This window comes from Triturus cristatus, chromosome 1_2 (genome assembly GCF_964204655.1).
Source record: "Triturus cristatus chromosome 1_2, aTriCri1.1, whole genome shotgun sequence".
Classification (NCBI taxonomy): domain Eukaryota; kingdom Metazoa; phylum Chordata; class Amphibia; order Caudata; family Salamandridae; genus Triturus; species Triturus cristatus.
This window is the reverse complement of record NC_140580.1, coordinates 477,085,398-477,103,649: the sequence shown is the minus strand read 5'-3', so window position 1 is coordinate 477,103,649 and position 18,252 is coordinate 477,085,398. Positions and strand designations below refer to the sequence as shown.

General features: G+C 40.1%; 1 protein-coding gene across 2 annotated transcripts in view; it reads left to right on the top strand.

Moving 5' to 3' along the window:
- The window catches only part of DPYSL4 (dihydropyrimidinase like 4), a 186,158-nt gene that overhangs the window by 121,415 nt on the left and 46,491 nt on the right, over window positions 1-18,252 (top strand). For both annotated transcript variants that reach the window (XM_085606201.1, XM_085606200.1), the window contains exons 11-12: window positions 1,105-1,275; window positions 3,060-3,239. In XM_085606201.1, the coding sequence (XP_085462327.1) occupies window positions 1,105-1,275; window positions 3,060-3,239 (351 nt within the window). The remainder of the gene's footprint in view (window positions 1-1,104; window positions 1,276-3,059; window positions 3,240-18,252) is intronic.

Genomic DNA, 18,252 nt, shown 5'->3' with positions numbered 1-18,252 from the left:
AGCCTTTTCTTCTACTTATAAATTATACCGATAGATAGATAGATAGATAGATAGATAGATAGATAGATAGATAGATAGATAGATAGATAGATAGATAGATAGATAGATAGATAGATAGATAGATAGATAGATAGATAGATAGATAGATAGATAGATAGATAGATAGATAGATAGATAGATAGATAGACAGCTGAATCAACTATTTATTTGTGGTTCACCCTGGTATGCAGTTGGCTGCCTGGTATAGATGGTGTTATCCAACAAATATATTCTTTCTAGTGAGTTGAAATTGTTTAGGTTGATGTTAGGTTGATGTTTGGATGAAATTCAGTAAAACACCTATACAATAGAATGAGGTTCTCCCCCAACATTCCAAATTAAGAAGATTTCCTTAATGTAGCACAGCTATGTTAATGGACTGCTGCCACAAGTGGCAAAGAATTCCACTGTGCTACCCATAATTTTTAGATATGTACCATTTCCAAAGGTGAAATAGTTGTGGGTCAGACTGAATCCTATGGACTTGGGTACAGTGTCTTCTAGAAAGTTCAAACTCTAAGGTAATTTTGGGAGGATGTTATCGCATCATTTCACGTCATTTTGTGTACGTTTGACTCATTTTTCCTGTTGCAAGAGAAATGGTAACATTCTGTTTGTTTGCTAGATTAGTGGTTTCTTGGATATAAGTGGTGGCTCTTTCTTATGAGCTTCCTCTTAGACTTGTGAGTTAAAAATCCTTTTTTTAATTAAGAGCTTCACTGAGGAAAGAATGGTCCATCATGAAAGCAGGTATATAAGTATTTTTGAGCCTCATATAGGTATCATGAACTGTTTTCTTCACATGAATGACATCAATATTTTGCTTGCCGCACATATTACAAAGAACCTGAACACACACTCTATCACTTTGTAAGTGTTTATATGCACACCAGGAAATTACAGTACCTTGTATTTTTTAAAGACTTGCTTCATATTTTGGATACTCTCATGTGAAACTACCATGATGCACTGAAACATCTTTATTATGTTTTACTTTAAAAAAAGTGCACATTTCTGAATGAATTTTGTAGTTTGAATTTCTAAACATCTTTTGTCTCTTTTCAGATGTCAGGAAAGATGGATGAAAACGAATTTGTTGCTGTAACAAGCACAAATGCAGCCAAGATATTTAATTGTTATCCTAAAAAGGGAAGGATTGCAGTAGGTTCTGATGCTGACATGGTGATATGGAACCCGAAAACAGTAAAAATTATTTCAGCAAAGATGCACAATCTGGTAAACATACTTATGACCTTATTTTGCTGCTTAGATTCTGGCACAGTTTGGATTGTGAGATAAAGAATCATATTTTTATCTGAATATAGTATAATGGCCATGCAGATTTTTGGGAAATTGTAATACATCATATGTCTTAAATTTACACAAGGCTCATCATGACTCATGAGCTGATGAACTACAGTGGCTGGGCACTTTTACTGTTTAGCATAGTATAGCACTATGCAGGCAACTCAATTTCCCTCATTCTGTTTGGATTGGGAGTCAAACGTTGGTCTACCCATGAAGCTATATTCCTTAATTGAGAAGGTACGTCAACACCTAGGTTTTTACAGTGGAATTAAAAAAGATGGAGAGAAGGGAAAAGCCAAAGCAAGAAAGAATAAAATGATGGAAATGTAGAGAGAGACTCATGATTTAAAAGTGAAGTTGGGAAAAGTCAGGCATGTTTTACTGACAATCTCACTTTCTGAAGCTTTGCTTGAGAATACCTACAGGGCATAGAGCTGGGATGCTTCAAATCCATATTTATGAGAACTACTTTTGTGGGCATTTTCCATATGACCGTCTGATTATTATAATACCCATCACTAATCCCTGTCAAATATTCTCAAAGAGTGCTGCATTCATCTCGGATATTCTGATTTTCAGTGATGGTCATTACCCCAGAATTGAAGAACCCAAGATTCAGCTATTGATTTAGACATGGATGCAGCACTGTTTGTGAATAAATTAAGTATGATTAGACAGATTGTATTGGTAATCAAAGTTTATCAATAATATTCTTAATTAGGCAGTTAAAGCATGTTTGTAATCTGATTGTTTGCAAGTAGTCAGCCTGATTTAGAAGAGGGTGAAAGGGAATTTTCTGTGAAATGTACAACCTGCATTGGCATTTCGAACACCCTGGTGGTTGTGCATCTGGCACAGTTATTTTTATCTTCAACCATGGTGCAATAGCAACTCCATGTGAGATGGTAGACAAACAACACTGATACGGGTGACAGGCCCACTGCCCTTTCTATTGGAGTTAAATCTGTGAAAAGGAAATGTTCATGAACTCTCATCAAAAGATAAGCCTGTTGTCCTAATATGTTGGGGAAAGTATGTTGTGAAACTACCCATGTGAGTTGTGTGGTGTACAGTACATTTTCACTTACTACAGTTATTGTAGACATTTTCCAGTGAGACACTGAAATTGGGGACATTTCCACCAACTTTACCAAACGTGGCCAAAATAGAAACTCAAGGTTCAACCCTCTACTGTCAAAATAGAGAACTCAAAATATAGAAGCATGTCTACTGCCAGTATGACAGATACCTACATATTGTACTCTGGTAGATGGAAATTCCACTGGCAAAACTCTAGATCAAACGGATTGTCTCTGAATTATAAAATACTACTACACTACTAAAGGAAGAACAAGTGTAATGGTTAAAATGATTTTAAAACTGTTTTAATCTGATGATTTGTCATGGAGTTCTACTTCATCACCTGTTTTGTTACTTCCAGTCCATTCTCCATCCTTGCTGAAATGTCTTCATCGCTTCCTATTAACATTCTTTAATCGTTTCTGCAGCGTTTTTGATTTTACATTTATTCATCAAAACCTGCACAATTTTCAGTAATACTTTAAATTTTTTGGGGGAGAAAATCGTCAGCGTTTGTTTAATTTCTTTGTATTTTTCTAACCTAGTTCTTCAATAATGCAAACAATTTTCTTTATATTTCCAGGTGGAACCTCTCATAATTGACATGCTAAGATCTTATTTTTGTTTTGCAGGCTGTCGATTGCAACATATTTGAAGGAATGGAATGTCATGGTGCTCCTGAAGTTGTTATAAGTCAAGGCAAAATTGTTTTGGAAGATGGAAATCTCCACGTCAATCAGGGATCAGGGCGCTTTATATCAAGGAAACCATTTCCAGACTTTGTTTACAAAAGAATAAAGGCAAGAAGTAGGGTAAGAATAATTGAATATACATTTCATATTTCCAACAGATAGCAATGGATTTTTACTGTCATCACATTTTCTAACATTGTGGACTTCGCTGTTATGTTCTATCATATTTTATGTTGATTTTGCGTGGTATTCAGATTTTCACAAATTTTCTAAAATAGGTGCACATTCTTGTTAACAGATCTCTCCAGCACAACTAACGTGCACCATGTGCATTGAAATAAATAGAGTACTACAATTAAGCCTCACGGAAAGTTGTTATTGGTATTCCTACAGGATATGGCATCAAAAGGATGTACAACATGAGTTGTATGATGATGAAGTCTCAAAAAGTTATAAAATAGAGTCAGTTGATGAGTTACAATTACTCAGAAGAGCCTGCGCAGAATGAATGGAAGATTATTTCAGTACCTCTCTGATAGCTTTGAAACAGTTGTGCAAAGGATTTTGGGCCTGATTTATATTTTAGCGGTAAGGATAATCTGTCGCAACGGATTATCCGTACCACCAATATAATGGTCAGCGCACCTGATTTATATGCGGGTGAACCATTGGTGTAACCAAGACGGAGACTATTCTGTCTCTGCCATGATTATATCCCTCCAACAGCTCAACGGGGTGAGGGCCATGTGAGGCTGACCTCCAGTTCGCCCACCTAATGTAGAGGGGGTGTCATAGAGGTTAGTTTTCTCTCCCCATCACTGCCAGGAAAAACCTTCCGGTAAGGAGAAGTAAAAACTTTTAAATGCTACCTCTTGCCATGGAAGATAACTTCCATGGTGAGCGGAGCATATTTTTTTTTATTTTCAGAAAGAAAATCCTGCTTTGGGAATTTCTTTTTGAAAAAAAAAAATACATTTGAGGAACTACTCCATCATGTTGATGGAACTGTGCACCAAATGTTAAACAGCATTGACAGGAACTGTCATGATGGTGGTTCCTTCTAATGCTTTAGAAATGACCCCAGGCTTTGCAGTCATTTCTGAATTTGGTGGGTGGAGTAGTCTCAGCCTGGTAGATGTTAAGTCCTACACCAGACCAACAGAGATTACGCCGCTCGCCCAAAAATAAATAGGACCCTAAATCTCGTTGTAACTGTCAGGTATCTTAAAAGCTAGAAGAGTACTGAACCTGTCATCCGATACTGTAGGCATATCTCAATAGGGAGACTGTTCAATCCAGAAGAGCGACAGAGCTATTTATGTATTTTATAACTGCTGTTATCTATAGCATTTCTTGACAGAATCCTTCTTTTCCTGCTTCTAATAGAGCACATAAATAATATAGTTCTTCATGAGCACCACAGGGAACAAAACAAACGAGCCACATCACAGCAAAAACTGTGTGATTGGTTAAGATTTTTAATGAATATTGATTTGTCAGAATAATTCCCCAAAATGAATAACTATTTAATCATATTAGGGATAAAGAGAAAGAAGTGGAAAGCTGGCCAACTTGGCAGTTCATTCCGGCGCTATCTGCAAGATTCTTTAAAACTCCTCGACATAGAAGAAATCTGGTCCTCTAATCCATCACAGCAGGCTCTTAAAATTCAAATGAAAAGAACGCCTGCCTTTGGTCCTTTCATTCGGATAGAGCCCAACTGGCGCAACGTAAGCACGCCTGGTCAATTGTATCAGGATTCAAGCCAGGGATTATGGCACCCCACCTGTCATGTACCTACTCAGTGCTGTGGAAAAAACGATTTTTGGCCCTCAGAATGGGTGAATGGCCATTCCTGTACCATCTGCCAGGATGGCGTTGTGCAACTCCCAACACAACGTGCAGGGGGTGTGGGAGTAGCCCAGGAACAATAGAGCACGTGGTATGTCTATGTCCTGCAGTCCATGACGATCGAAAGACCTTGTTAAAGAGCGAATGGAATAAACTTGGCATTCGCACGTGCCGGCAAGCCATCCTTGCATCAATGAACCCGGATAATCCACAGCTCAATATCCGGTTCATCACAGGAACAGCAAGAAAATGTATACACAGTGAGCGCCAGCAAGCCATTAACGGTTAATTATTAAAGGACAGATTAAGCCCCACACCGTTTCGTTTGATTTGCACACTCGTCCGCACCACCCAAGAACAGTAGAACACGGTCCTCGGCGTACGGTCCATCTTACTTTCCCGTGTAATCTTGGAACCCCCAACCATTGTACGCAGGGACTTCACAATATAAACGGACTCGCACCACATGTCCCTTACCACAATCACGGACTCATATTACAGTGTTATTAATTATTGTCTTTTAATAACTAATGTCTGCCTGCGGCCCTAGTAGATGATAAAATTAGAATGGAGGATTACGGCCCTTAACTGTCCTTTAATCACTCTTTTTTTAAAAAGGGTCGTACTGTTTAGATGAGTTAATACTTTTGACCATTATAAAAACAAGTTTCTAGGATTTTAAATTATTTTATGATGAATTCTTACCTGTCGTGATGGCACAAATGTAAATATTTTAATAACTATTCTTGATACACGTTTTTATTATGGTAGCATGTCCACCATTGTAATGATTTTTTATTAATCAAACAATAAAGTATTTCCTAGGGACAAGGTTTCTGTGCCAATTCTTACAGAGGGCAGAAAAGGAAAGAACAGGAGCTGACACCTTATCTGTTCCCAGATCCAGATACCGAAGTATCTTTAAGAAGTTAATATTATTAAAACAGAAAGGGAAAGAGAAAACAGAACAGGTGTGGTAATACCTAAAACAAAAAGGGGAAAAACAGGACAGGTCTACATTTGTACCACCTAGGTTCATTTATCCTCAAAGTTATAACCGTCCAACAAATAGAGCCTACATGTGCGTAAAACTTGTTGTTTAGCCCAGGTATACCTTAATCTAGAACATGAGACACACCATGAAATGGGAGAACAAACATTGCTGGAAAGCAATCAAGAACTACAAAGTGAGAGGATTATTCCTCGAAAAGCCATCCTTTTAGAGGGCCCTTTTTTCTTTTCCCTCACCTCAATAAGTGACATTGCCTCTTGATTGTGAGAGTACTCAAAGTATTTGCTACTGGTCAATAAAGAAAACTTGTGCTGGTGCCCTGTGATAAATAATTATGGACCCAGATTCTTTTAGTCTGGAGTAATATTCCAGAGTATAGCGCTCTGCTTCTATTTATTTATTCATTATTAAAGAACTGTATACAACATATTTTGGTGCCTTTGAACTGTCACTACTGCATTAGTATTCATGTAGGTGAAATTGTTATATATTTTATCTCAAGAGCCTCTCCCCAACACATTTTTCCTCAACTAGCATTGATGTCTCCTACTGGCACTTCCTCAGAGCAGGAGCATAACACAAAATATTGAGGTTATCTGTGAGGGTTGTTGAGGAGTTCCAAAGTTTCAAACAGGCTAGCACCTCCGACATATAAGGACATTGTCCGAGTATGGAATACTGAGAAGTCAGGACCCATCTTCACCTCAGTGACTGGATGGGTTTATATTTTGCCGCTGCCTCCCAGGCATCGGTTGGTCATACAAGAGGACAAACAACAAGATCATTGGTAATCTTCTATTGAAGTATTTTATTACAGTTTTGTACGTCATCACACAAGTGGCTTTCACAAAGTAGTGTTTTGAAACCATCTAAAACTATTTTTTGAGCATTTTATCAGTTTTATTATTTTAACAAACAATAAAGTGACAAAAATGTCACTGTCTTTTACAAATTAATTAATGAGCGTATTGACTACATATATATATATATAGATATATAGATATGTGCCATTAAATCATTCTTAAACAGTGCTTCCAGCAATTTAAAAAAGTGTTGCACCTTGTAATGTGGTTTACAGGGTTCATAAGGTCAGAGCTGAATAGCTTGATCTTTTTAGTAACTCTGGCTAATGACTTTCTGTAAAATAAGGTAGTGCTAACATTTTTGGAATTCAGGTGAAGTGCCCTAGGTCTGTGTGTGCTACAGCATAAATGCCAGCCCAGTGAATGTCTAGAGAGTAGACACTGACATGGTCCTGCCCACAGGGTTAAAGAACTAGACAGCGTAAACTGTCATTTGTCTTTAAAAATTGAATCAAAGCCTCCGTCAGTGACAGGCTGGGTAATGCATAATTTTTCACTGTCACATTTGTTCACATCACACCGAACATAGTAATCCTGTACACTGACTAAGTGGTTTAGAAATGTAATGGTGGTCAGTGAAAGGTAAAATACACTGGAAGAGCAAAATAGATGTCGTAAAAGTTCATTGAATGATCTGTTCATTCACCATCTATACCAGGATTTAAAATGTACTCAAGTACAATTTCTTGAAGTTACAGCTAATAATACAATGATTTATCATCAAAGGAAGTTAAAACAAAATCTTCCAGTTTTTTAATTTAAATAAAGGAACACCCTCTGAAATGTAGCAGAAGTACTGTCACCCACCTTTTACCAGCAAGTGCCCTCTAGAAGTGTATATTTTGTTTGAGAACTTGGTACAATTATGGCCATTATTATGAAATCTAGCAAAATTAAGTAAGAATGTTGGAGCATATTCCATTAGACATATAGATGAAAGAATATTAAGAAGTAGTTGAGACTCGATTATTGTACCCTAATGAGTCATATTATCTTTGCTTAGTCACACTGATAAGGTATTTTCCGCCAGAGACTTACATTATATAGACAATGGTATTCAGAAGTTAGATCCAATCATTACGAAGAGGCTAGAGGATATGAATATCCTTCGACCACTCAGGGGGAAGTCAGGGACTGTCCCGCCTTCTTTGAAGTTGACTAGTCTGAATACAAGGTCACTTCATAAGCACTGTCTTGAAATTTTTACTCTTCTTCAGGAAGAGGATATTGATGTGTTGACTCTTACGGAGACATGGTTGGGCGATGACTCCCTGCCTGAGATTATAGCCACCCTTCCCAATGAATATGATGTGGTATGGTATAACCGTACCGACAACGCTCGTGGTGGGGGGTAGCTATTTTTTATAAAAAGTACTTAAAGGTTGTTAAAATAGTGGCCGAGTCTGTAGATCTATCTGATATTCTTGGTGTGAAAATGACTTTGAATAATTCATGCCTCGTGATTCTTACAGTCTACAGCCCTCCAAATTCCACACCAGCATTTAATGATTTATTTGCCCCTATCATATCTGATTTATGTACAAGATATCAAAAGATTGTGGTAACCGGGGACTTCAACATGCACTGGGATAAAGCCCATAAGGATCCGGCAACTCGACACTTGGAGAATACTATGTCTTCACTAGGTATTAAACAGCTCGTAGATGCCCCCACACATATCAAGGGGCATACCTTGGATCTTATTTGGACCTCAGACCCAAAGGTTATCCTTGTGGACATTCTGCCTTGTGTCTGGTCGGATCATTATTTGGTGAACTGTGAGATTCCCATTGTAGGCTTCTTGGCTCAAAATCAATTAAATTTGAGGAAAGTTCGTCAGTGGATAAAAGTTGATTCACTATCCTTGACTAGCACTCTTCCTGATTATGCCCAATCACTGGTCTCTAGTGGAGATTTGGATCAGGATTATAGGGACATAATGCGAATTTTGAGCCAGGCGATTGATCAGATAGCACCCGAAAAGCTACAAAAGGTAAAAAGAGTAGGAAAAGGGGCTCCATGGTTCACTCCGTTGTTGAGGGACTATAAAAAGAAGCTCCGCCATCTAGAAAGGAACTGGAGGAGAACAAAAGATGGCGTAGATCGGGAATCGTATAAAACCTCACTTAACTCATATAAAAAGTTGATCGTAGCTACAAAAGCAGATTTCTACGAAACCCGCATAAAGCAGTCGGAGAATATTCAGAAAGAAACATTTAAAATTCTGACAGAGTTGAGTAAAAAACCAGAAACGTTTGAAACCACAATAAACGTTGATACTTTTCAACGTTTTTTTTTGGAGAAGGTTGAGACTATTCTCTCTGAGATTGAGCATAGTACTCTGAATGGTTCGCTTCCAGTACAGGAAGTTCAAACCTCTGTGGAAGTTTCCATATCAAGGTTCCCTGAGATAGATCCCATGGAGCTTGAGCAGCTCATGAGTAGCACCAAATCAGGTTCCCCAGCGGACCCGTGTCCCCCCAGGGTCTTTCGCCTGGCATGTCCTATCTTAGAAGATCATATTATCTCCCTTCTCAATAGTTCAATGGAGACTGGTTATTTACCATCGAGTCTTAAGGAGGCCCGAGTTAAACCTCTGTTAAAAAAACCAGGAGCCGATTTGACCATTTTGAAAAATTATAGGCCGATTTCCCAATTACCTTTCTTGTCCAAGGTCTTGGAGCAACATGTGCTGAAGTCCCTTTCTTTATTCCTGGAGTCACACCATCTACTCCAGGAGCGCCAGGCAGGATTTCGTGCACATCACAGCACCGAGCTGGTGATGCTCTCGGTGCTGGATGAGCTTAGAGGTATGGCTGATAGTAAGAAACCAAGCGCCCTGATACTTTTAGATCTATCGGCGGCGTTTGATACTGTCAGCCATTCCCTGTTATTGGACAGATTGACCTCTTTTGGGGTAAGGGGTCCGGCCCATAAATGGCTCCAGTCCTTCTTGACGAGTAGGTCGCAGAGGATCCAACTGGGGGATTGTATCTCCGATATAGGCATTTTGGAGTGCGGAGTCCCTCAAGGCTCTGCATTGTCTCCACTGCTGTTCAATCTTTACCTACAACCGTTGATTGCATCTCTTGCGACTATGGGCTGTGGTGTGTTTAACTACGCTGACGATACCCAGCTGCTGCTGAGTATTGATAATACGGCCCGGGCTCAAACTAATGCCCAGAACATCCTCAGACATACGGTTGGCTGGATGACTGCAAACCAGTTGAAGATAAACCCGGACAAAACGGAGGTTCTGGTGGTTTCGACCTTAGCTTCACCTTGGAGTGACCTTTATTGGCCCCAGGAACTAGGCCCTACACCGACACCGTGTGACAAAGTAAAAAGTCTTGGTATCAAGATTGACAATGAGTTGTCAATGGCCAGTCAGATTGCCTCCGTATTAGGGATGTGTACTGGGTTGATTAGACTGCTGCGTAAACTAGTTCCCCTTCTTTCTTTCTCCATGCTTCGAATGGTTGTTTCTGCTACGATTATATCGAGGCTGGATTACGGAAATGCTCTCTATTTAGGTCTGCCTAAAACCTTGACTAATAGACTGCAGGTTGTCCTGAATGATGCGGCGCGATTAATCTTCAGGCTACCTAGACGAACTCATGCTTCTCCTTTGCTGCTCAAGTTACATTGGCTTCCTATCGAGCAGAGAGCGGAGTTTAAGAGCTTATGTACGGTCCATAAAGCAATCTACGGACAGGCCCCGGCCTATATTAAAGAGCGCTTGAAGGTTTATAAGCCTAAACGAATTCTTAGGTCCTCTGATTCTCAGCTTTTGGTTTGCCCCCGATATAAGCTAGCAACCAAAGGTGGGAGATCCTTCTCGGTTCTGGTTCCACAGATATGGAATAAACTTCCAGAACCACTTCGGAGAGAAGTAAATCCCCTTCGTTTTAGGAAGCTGTTAAAAACGCTTCTATTTAGGGAGGCTTTTGGCTCACCTAATTAGCTGCTCTGAATGCCTCTCTTTTTTGCCTTTCATACGTTCTGCATTACTTTTGTTTGTCGTCGGTCTTGAGCGCCTAGAGACCTGTAGGTGAGTTGGTGCTATATAAACCGAAGTTAACAATAACAATAACAATAACAATATGGGCATATACATTTATCTGTCATTATTTGTTAATTGATGTCAACAATTAAATTAAAGTTATCATTTAGGCAGACCTAAGTTATGCTTAGCTAAAATTTGTAAATTTAGTGTGAGATGTACAGGCATGCAGAAGTGCATGATTGCAGTTCCATGGGGTAAAATTATATGGCACAATGGGAAAAGCCTAGGCCCACTTCCCTTTATATGCAGATCAAGGATAAACCTATTAAATGTTCCCTTTCCCTCTAAAAAAATCACATTTTTCTCGTATACTAAGGATCTGAATATCCTGCATCACTTCCTTTATCTTCTGTACCCCCTTCCATTTACCATACTCCACACTTTCTTGCATTGCAAGACAAATCTCCCTGTGCATTGGAATTGAGGGAAAAAAATACATAAACCTTATACTATAACAAGCATATTTTAGGAAAGGTCATTTCAGTACTTTGCATACAGGTAGATTTGATATGGCCATTACCAAGCGTGACAGAAGCCAAATCCTCCTTCACCTGAAGTCATGTCTTCAAAAATAAATATTAAGATATACAAGATTTGTGGTTTGTTGTCTCTGTCTGTCTCTTCACTGGTGTCATGAACCTACCCGCTCCAGCATCTAGAGCGTGGGGAGCGAAGGGTGCTACTGGGTCCACAGATCACTGGGTGCTGAACAGAGTAGAAGTTGTCACTATGATGGCCCGCACCTCCTCTTGGGATTTGATAGGGTCAAACATGCCTGCACGCAGTATGCCATGCGCACTGCAGTTCTTCCTGTTAATTTTAATTGAACTGGAGCAGTGTAGCGGAAGGCAAGTGGAGCCATAGGGAGCAGCAGGAGCAGGCAGGACACTGATTTGGCTGGAGGAAGGTAAGTCTTACTCTGATCCGCTGGGATTGCGAAGTTTTGTAAATCTTCACACTCCAAACGGAGTGCGGAGTTGTAAAACTGCAAACTTCGCTAGCGGAGCGGAGTTATCCACCCAGACTTAAACTTTGGCCATTTGGCAATGCAGCGGACGCAATGTAATTTGTTTTATTTATTTATTTATTTACTTAACTCCGTTCGGTCGTATACTGGAGTTTACTACCCACCATCCTGCCCCTCCCCGGCCCAGCCCTACCACCCCACAGCACTCCCTCGAGGAGCCGCCATTGGATATGAACACATTTATGTAGCTTGTTTATGTATGGTTTCTCTTTGTCATGCACTGCATGGTCCTATTCGGTAGCTGCATCAACGGAGAGGAGGAACGCGCCAAAAAGAAATTTAAAAGAGATGCTTTGTCAGTATAAAGCGAATAGTAAGGGTTTGCTTCATATACTGATCACAAACTTAGTCAATTACCCATTACTTGCTCTGTGTCACTTGATCGCTGTATAATGCACTAATTTGCTGATATATGTTTTTCTTAGCTGCACACAAAAGCAAATATTTTTATTTCATGACATTATGCGTAGTATCGCAGAATTATGTGAGCTCTTTCCCTAATTTATTTTGCTGCATTTATTTTGCATCATTTATTTTTTGGGAGTTTTGTTGAGTATTTTTATGGCAAGTGTACTTGTGTACACTTTGCTGTGCCGTGGCGGCAGAATTCAATTACACTGTTATCTTGCGTCTTTGAAACACAACTGCACTTAAGGGTATGCACGGTTTCCCTAAAGTGCTTTCAAAATTATTCATAGCTATGCAAAATTTGAATCCGTCAGTTTGTGCTATATTTTAGGGTAAAATGCATTCTTGCGTCTATTTTTGAGGCAAGGGTACATTTTGTACTAAAACAATAGTGCAAAGATGCAAAAGACCAGTAAAAACAGCCACTTGTGTCCTGTTGTTCCTATGTATTTGTGGTAAATCTTTAAGGTGCATTTGCTGTAAACTTTTACCACAGAAGGTGCATTTGCTGTAAATTTTTCCCATGAAAGGCGCTTTTATTGCAAAATTATGCAGTGTCATAATAGCATAATTTCTGGATTTTTGTGTAACAAGCATAGTCTTAAATTCCTAAAATTAAGCAAATTACACTGGGGTGATTTAAAAAGTATATTATGACATTATATTATCTCCTTCACTCATGTATTTCCCTGTTTATTATGTAGCTATGCGTACGTGTATTTTGATATCCAGCTTGTCTTCTCTTGGGAACTCTACAGCTCTAGGTTTGCTAAATGTAATCACACTGGCAGTTTTTCACTACTATCTGCATCTTAGAAACACTCTTGTATCATCACTCGACATTCATGTCAAGTCCTTCTTAACCACATGAGTGCACTAAAAAAGAACCCCATTCCCAGTGCCTTGGTTCACTTAGTCAGCAGAATTACAGCACAAGCAGTGAGTAGGCAAATACTGTTAATCACATTTTATAATTAAATCAGTCTTAATGGCCTGACTCATAACGTAAATGTGTCTTGGATAGATGTGATTGCCACAGCCATACAGAACTATCTAATGTACGAAGAAATTCAGATGCTTCATTAACTTTTATTGTACACCTAAATGAACTAGATTAGATAAGATAAAGATATGAAGTAGACATTCAGGTCTGATGAGTCTTGCAATATGTCATATTTATTGAGTAATGTTTATAATGGAGAACAATAATGAAGCAGAGATAATGTTAAGTATTTTATTATTGAGTTAGGCATGACTAAATTGTACGAGGCATTAGTGAACAGGTAAACTAGCAGAAATTATTGTAATCCTGAAGAACTGGGTAAGATTCCCTATTGAAAACCAAAAATAAAAAGAGTTATGGATATTAGTGTAAGACCATACACCAGGAATCATTACAATGCAGGCATTACACTAAGAGATACCATGATCTATCTGTCATCTATCTATCTATCTATCTATCTATCTATCTATCTATCTATCTATCTATCTATCTATCTATCTATCTATCTATCTAACATATGGATATGATATTTAAATAAGAGACGGGTACCCAAAATGAATTCCACCCATTAAAATAATTTATTATTGCAGTATTTGATGTACGCATTCAAGTTTGTTTTCTTTTAAATAGGGGTTATAACAGCATCTTTAACCAGGAGTAACCATAGGAGCAATTAGCTTAAAATACATGTACTTCAGCAAACTGAAGAGCATGGAAGCCATTTTGGGCTGTTGAGTGGTACCAATGTTACCCCTGTTTTGCTGCTTTCATTTTCCCACATACACCAAACACAATATTTTCAGTATTTTACATCTCAGCCTTCTCATTATGGCTTATATGGAAATCAATGTTCAATTTACAGGTATGAAAACTCAAGCTCATTTTAAGACAGGCTATTGGTATTCTATGTAATTGGTTAATCCACTACACCGCCTGGCATTTCAAACTTTTTTGTCAATAATCTACCCCTTGGAAGTGATGGAATTGGTGCCAGTATTCTTAACAGACATACATTCTGTTGCATTTCTAGCAAATGGCTTGTTAACATTTCCGGTGTTTCTGTTGAATGCCAGACATATGTTTGCGTATCCTCATTTTAAACTAAAAATATGGCCTTACCGGCATGAAACAGACCTCAAGTGCATCAAGTAAAATATCCCTTATAGAAGCATTTAACCATTAGCAAATGGCAAGCACGGCATAGAATCTGCTATCCCTGGTTATCCTCTTATTGCGGTCAGTGAGAATATCTAGGAAATTAGCTACATGGTTGAGACTTGTAATAAAAACTCTTTGCATCTACAGACTGTTGTATACCATGGATAAGTCTATGCAATTGGGGTGAGATGTTTACTTTGCTACAATCCCTCAAAAGTATGTCAAATGCTATAAAAAGCCATGATAAAGTCTGAATTACCTCATGGGCATTGCTAACAGGTCATGGAGTAGAAATGTTTACCAGAACCCCAGCCATCATGATCCTTATTCCTTGATGCAGCAAGCCCCATTTGTTAACTTTAAACATCACAGATCTTAAAGTAGCCTTGAATACAGTTGACCAGAGAAGAAACAGACCCCTATATCAAAAAGAACAGTGAAGAAATTTCTGAACAGCAACTAATGGGACCCAAAATGGTGGCCGACATGGAGAGTGAGGCCTGATGGTATTGGGGTTAAAGTGGGAGCTGGCATGATGAAACCCCATGACCAAAGACAAGGGAAGTACCCACACAGAGAATTTGGATGAAGCAACTATGAGACACAGTAGGCCAGGCTCAGCTTTTGTAGGTCCAGAATTGGTTGCTGCACATCATAAGCCTCAAATAGATGTTGTCAAGTTAATTCGTAAAGGACAACCATCCCTTGTGGGTATTCAGCAGAAAGAAATGAGCTATTCCATGGTTGGAATGCAGGTCAGTCTGTGTGGTAGGATCCAGCATGCAGAGAACATTGGTACATCTGCTGGCTTTCAGAGCAATGCTCTGGCATATGGTTGAGGAGTCCCAGATACCAGAGGTGCTCCCACTACCTCCAACCGGAAGCCGGGCACTCAAGGGGGCCCTGCTAGGGGCCCCCAAAGTCAGGTTCCGGCAGCCTTTCTGAAAAGGCTGCCGAAACCTGACATTGTAATCTGAAGGGTGGAAATGCCCGCCCTTGAGATTACAGGCCAGATTCTGACTGGTGGACGGGCTCTCCGAGACCGTTGGAAGCCAACCAGAATGAGCGGCAGGTTTAGTTTAAGATGCAAGGATTGGAGCCTTTTACAGCTGCATCGTAATCGGCCCCCTAGTGTAAAGAGAGGACCTTGGAATTGTGCCTTAACTGGTTTCAAAGCAGGGGCATCAGTGCCCTACACTGTGACATATCCTACAAGCAACTAGATGTGGAAGCCAGATGAGGGAGGGGTATTTGAGGTGAGATACCCTGAAAGGACACAGACCTGAAGGGGCCAAGCCACTGAACATAGAAGCCAGATGGGAGAGAAATTAGGAAAGGCACCATAAAATGAGACAGACTTCAAGTGGACAGGAAAGGTGTTGAAAACAGATGATGGCTAGCTTCTAACCGAACTGCGGATAGTGCAGCCCACACAAACTTCATTTATCCCTAGTAAGCAACAGACTGTTACTCTAGCAAATTGGAACATGGTAGAACCACCTCTTAAAATCTAAATAGTGCCTCCTAGTGAGACATGAGATATCTGGTGAAGTAGCACAGAATCGTCTTCATAGGAACTCAGTGAACCGCTTGAGATTGAACATTGTCATAACCCCTTCTGTTTGAACATATTAGGTAAGACTAAGAGAGGTGTATGTACACTGCATTCAGTAGCACATGAGGAACGGCCAAAATGGTGCAACAGGAGTTGGAGAAAACAATGATAATGGAGAAACTATGTTCCACTAAGGACTTCAATGGGCTTCAGTAACAGATCACCATTAAGGCGCCAAATGAGGATGGACAGACCTGGAAAAATGCTGATGCCACTCAAGCGTATCAATATTCAGAGAAGCTTGATAGCATACTGGATACCATCTCAGCCACCAGTTAGTGCTAGAAAATAGTATAGACGCTGTTGTGGTGGACATGAGTCTCCTACGAGACAATCAGAAAAAGGTGACAGATAGGGCACTAAAATATCCATACAAGACATCACACTTAATCAGGTAATGTTATGTTATGCTCTTTATGTTATGTTAAAATGCTTATATAGCGTGAAGAGGTAGCCACTCAGGGATTCCTGGTGCTTTTTGCAGCAGAATAAGATTCTCCGGGCTAAGGTGACTCAAAACAGCCATGTCTTTAGTTGTCTGGGAAAGTGGGCAGCGGTGTGCAAGATCTTAGGTGTTCTGGCAGAGTGTTCCAAAGCTTAGCGCTGAGGAACGTCAAAGAGAAACCTACCATGAGAGTAAGTTTAATCTTAAGGATAGTGCACAAGGAACACAGACAGCTGGTGGGCTGATGTGGTTTTATTAGACTGTTGACATGGTGGGGGGCAAATCCTGCCTTTGCTTTGAAGACATGACAAAATGCCTTAAATTGGCCATGTTTTTCATCCCCTAGCCAGTGAAGCTTGCAGCATAAAGATGTAACCGAGGCATGATTTGGCCATCGATGGATCAGCCTTGCTGCCATATTCTGCACTACCTGCATGCGTCTTATAGAGGCTTGTCAGACCCCAGGTAGATGATGTTACCATAGTCCAGGTGAGCTAGACCCAGAGCTTGGATGACAGTGTTAGGGCAGATATGGGTAGAATCCAGAGGAATTTCCGTTGCCATTTCAAAGGGGCAAAGCAGGTTTCGGATACTTTTGCCACCTGCTGCTTCACGGAGAGCTTATTGCCTACAGAGAAGGCTAAGTTCTTGACTTTAAAATCAGGGATAGGGATATCACCCAGCGCCCCTAGCCAATGTTGTTGTCCCCAAAGACTCAGGTTCTTTCCAAGGATTGATACCTCAGTTTTTCCACCACTCAGCTTCAGCAAGCTGTTATTCATCCATGAGATGACTTGAGCCAGACAGTAGTTCAAAGACATGAAGCTGTGGCCCTGAGTGGATCATAATGAAAAGATGATGTGTATATCATCAGCATAGGAAAATAGGGTGAGACCACAGCACTCTACCAGGGAGCGCACATAGATATTAAAAAGTGCTGGGCTTAGAGCTGATCCCTGAGGGACTCCAGAGGCCAAAGAATGACGCATGGAGGAAGCTCTGCTTGAGGAAACCTGGAAAGTATGACTCTTCAGGAAGGAGGCTAGCCAAGTCAAAGTCCCACTTGTGTCAGTCTCCCTATGTGCATGTCATGGGACACAGTATCGAAGGTGGTGCTGAAATCGACTAGAATCTGGGGCCAGAAAGGATACATTTGGGAGAAAGTTCCAGCACAAAAGATGCAGCCTCGCAGGAAGGGATATGCATTTTAGATATATATGCATCTTTATATACTACCACTATTCCACCCCCCGGTCTGTCCACTCTATTCTTCCTTACAATAGAATAGTTTGGGGGAAGGGCTGCAATCACACGCGGCCTGGACGCCTCATGGAGCCAGGTGTTTCTTGATAAACACAGCATCAGGGACATGTAAAAGATGGAGTTGATGGCACGGTAGCGAGCAAGCATTAAGGTTAAAAAAGAGAAACTCACGTTCTCACCTAATGTCTGGCAAGAGGACTTACCATGCTGCGAGATGTCAGAAACAGAATTGTTAGGAAGCGGCAGCACAATTTCCTGTGGCTAAGTAGAAAACTTGCAATTCTTGAATTTGTTAGAATCCCTCATTAGATCAAGAGATACTCGACAACCCACTAAACAGAGGGACTGAAGTGCTTCTAAGTGTTCATCTGAGAATGAGACTATTAGACACAAAAGGGGCGGGTTCTTGCCCCTGGACTCAT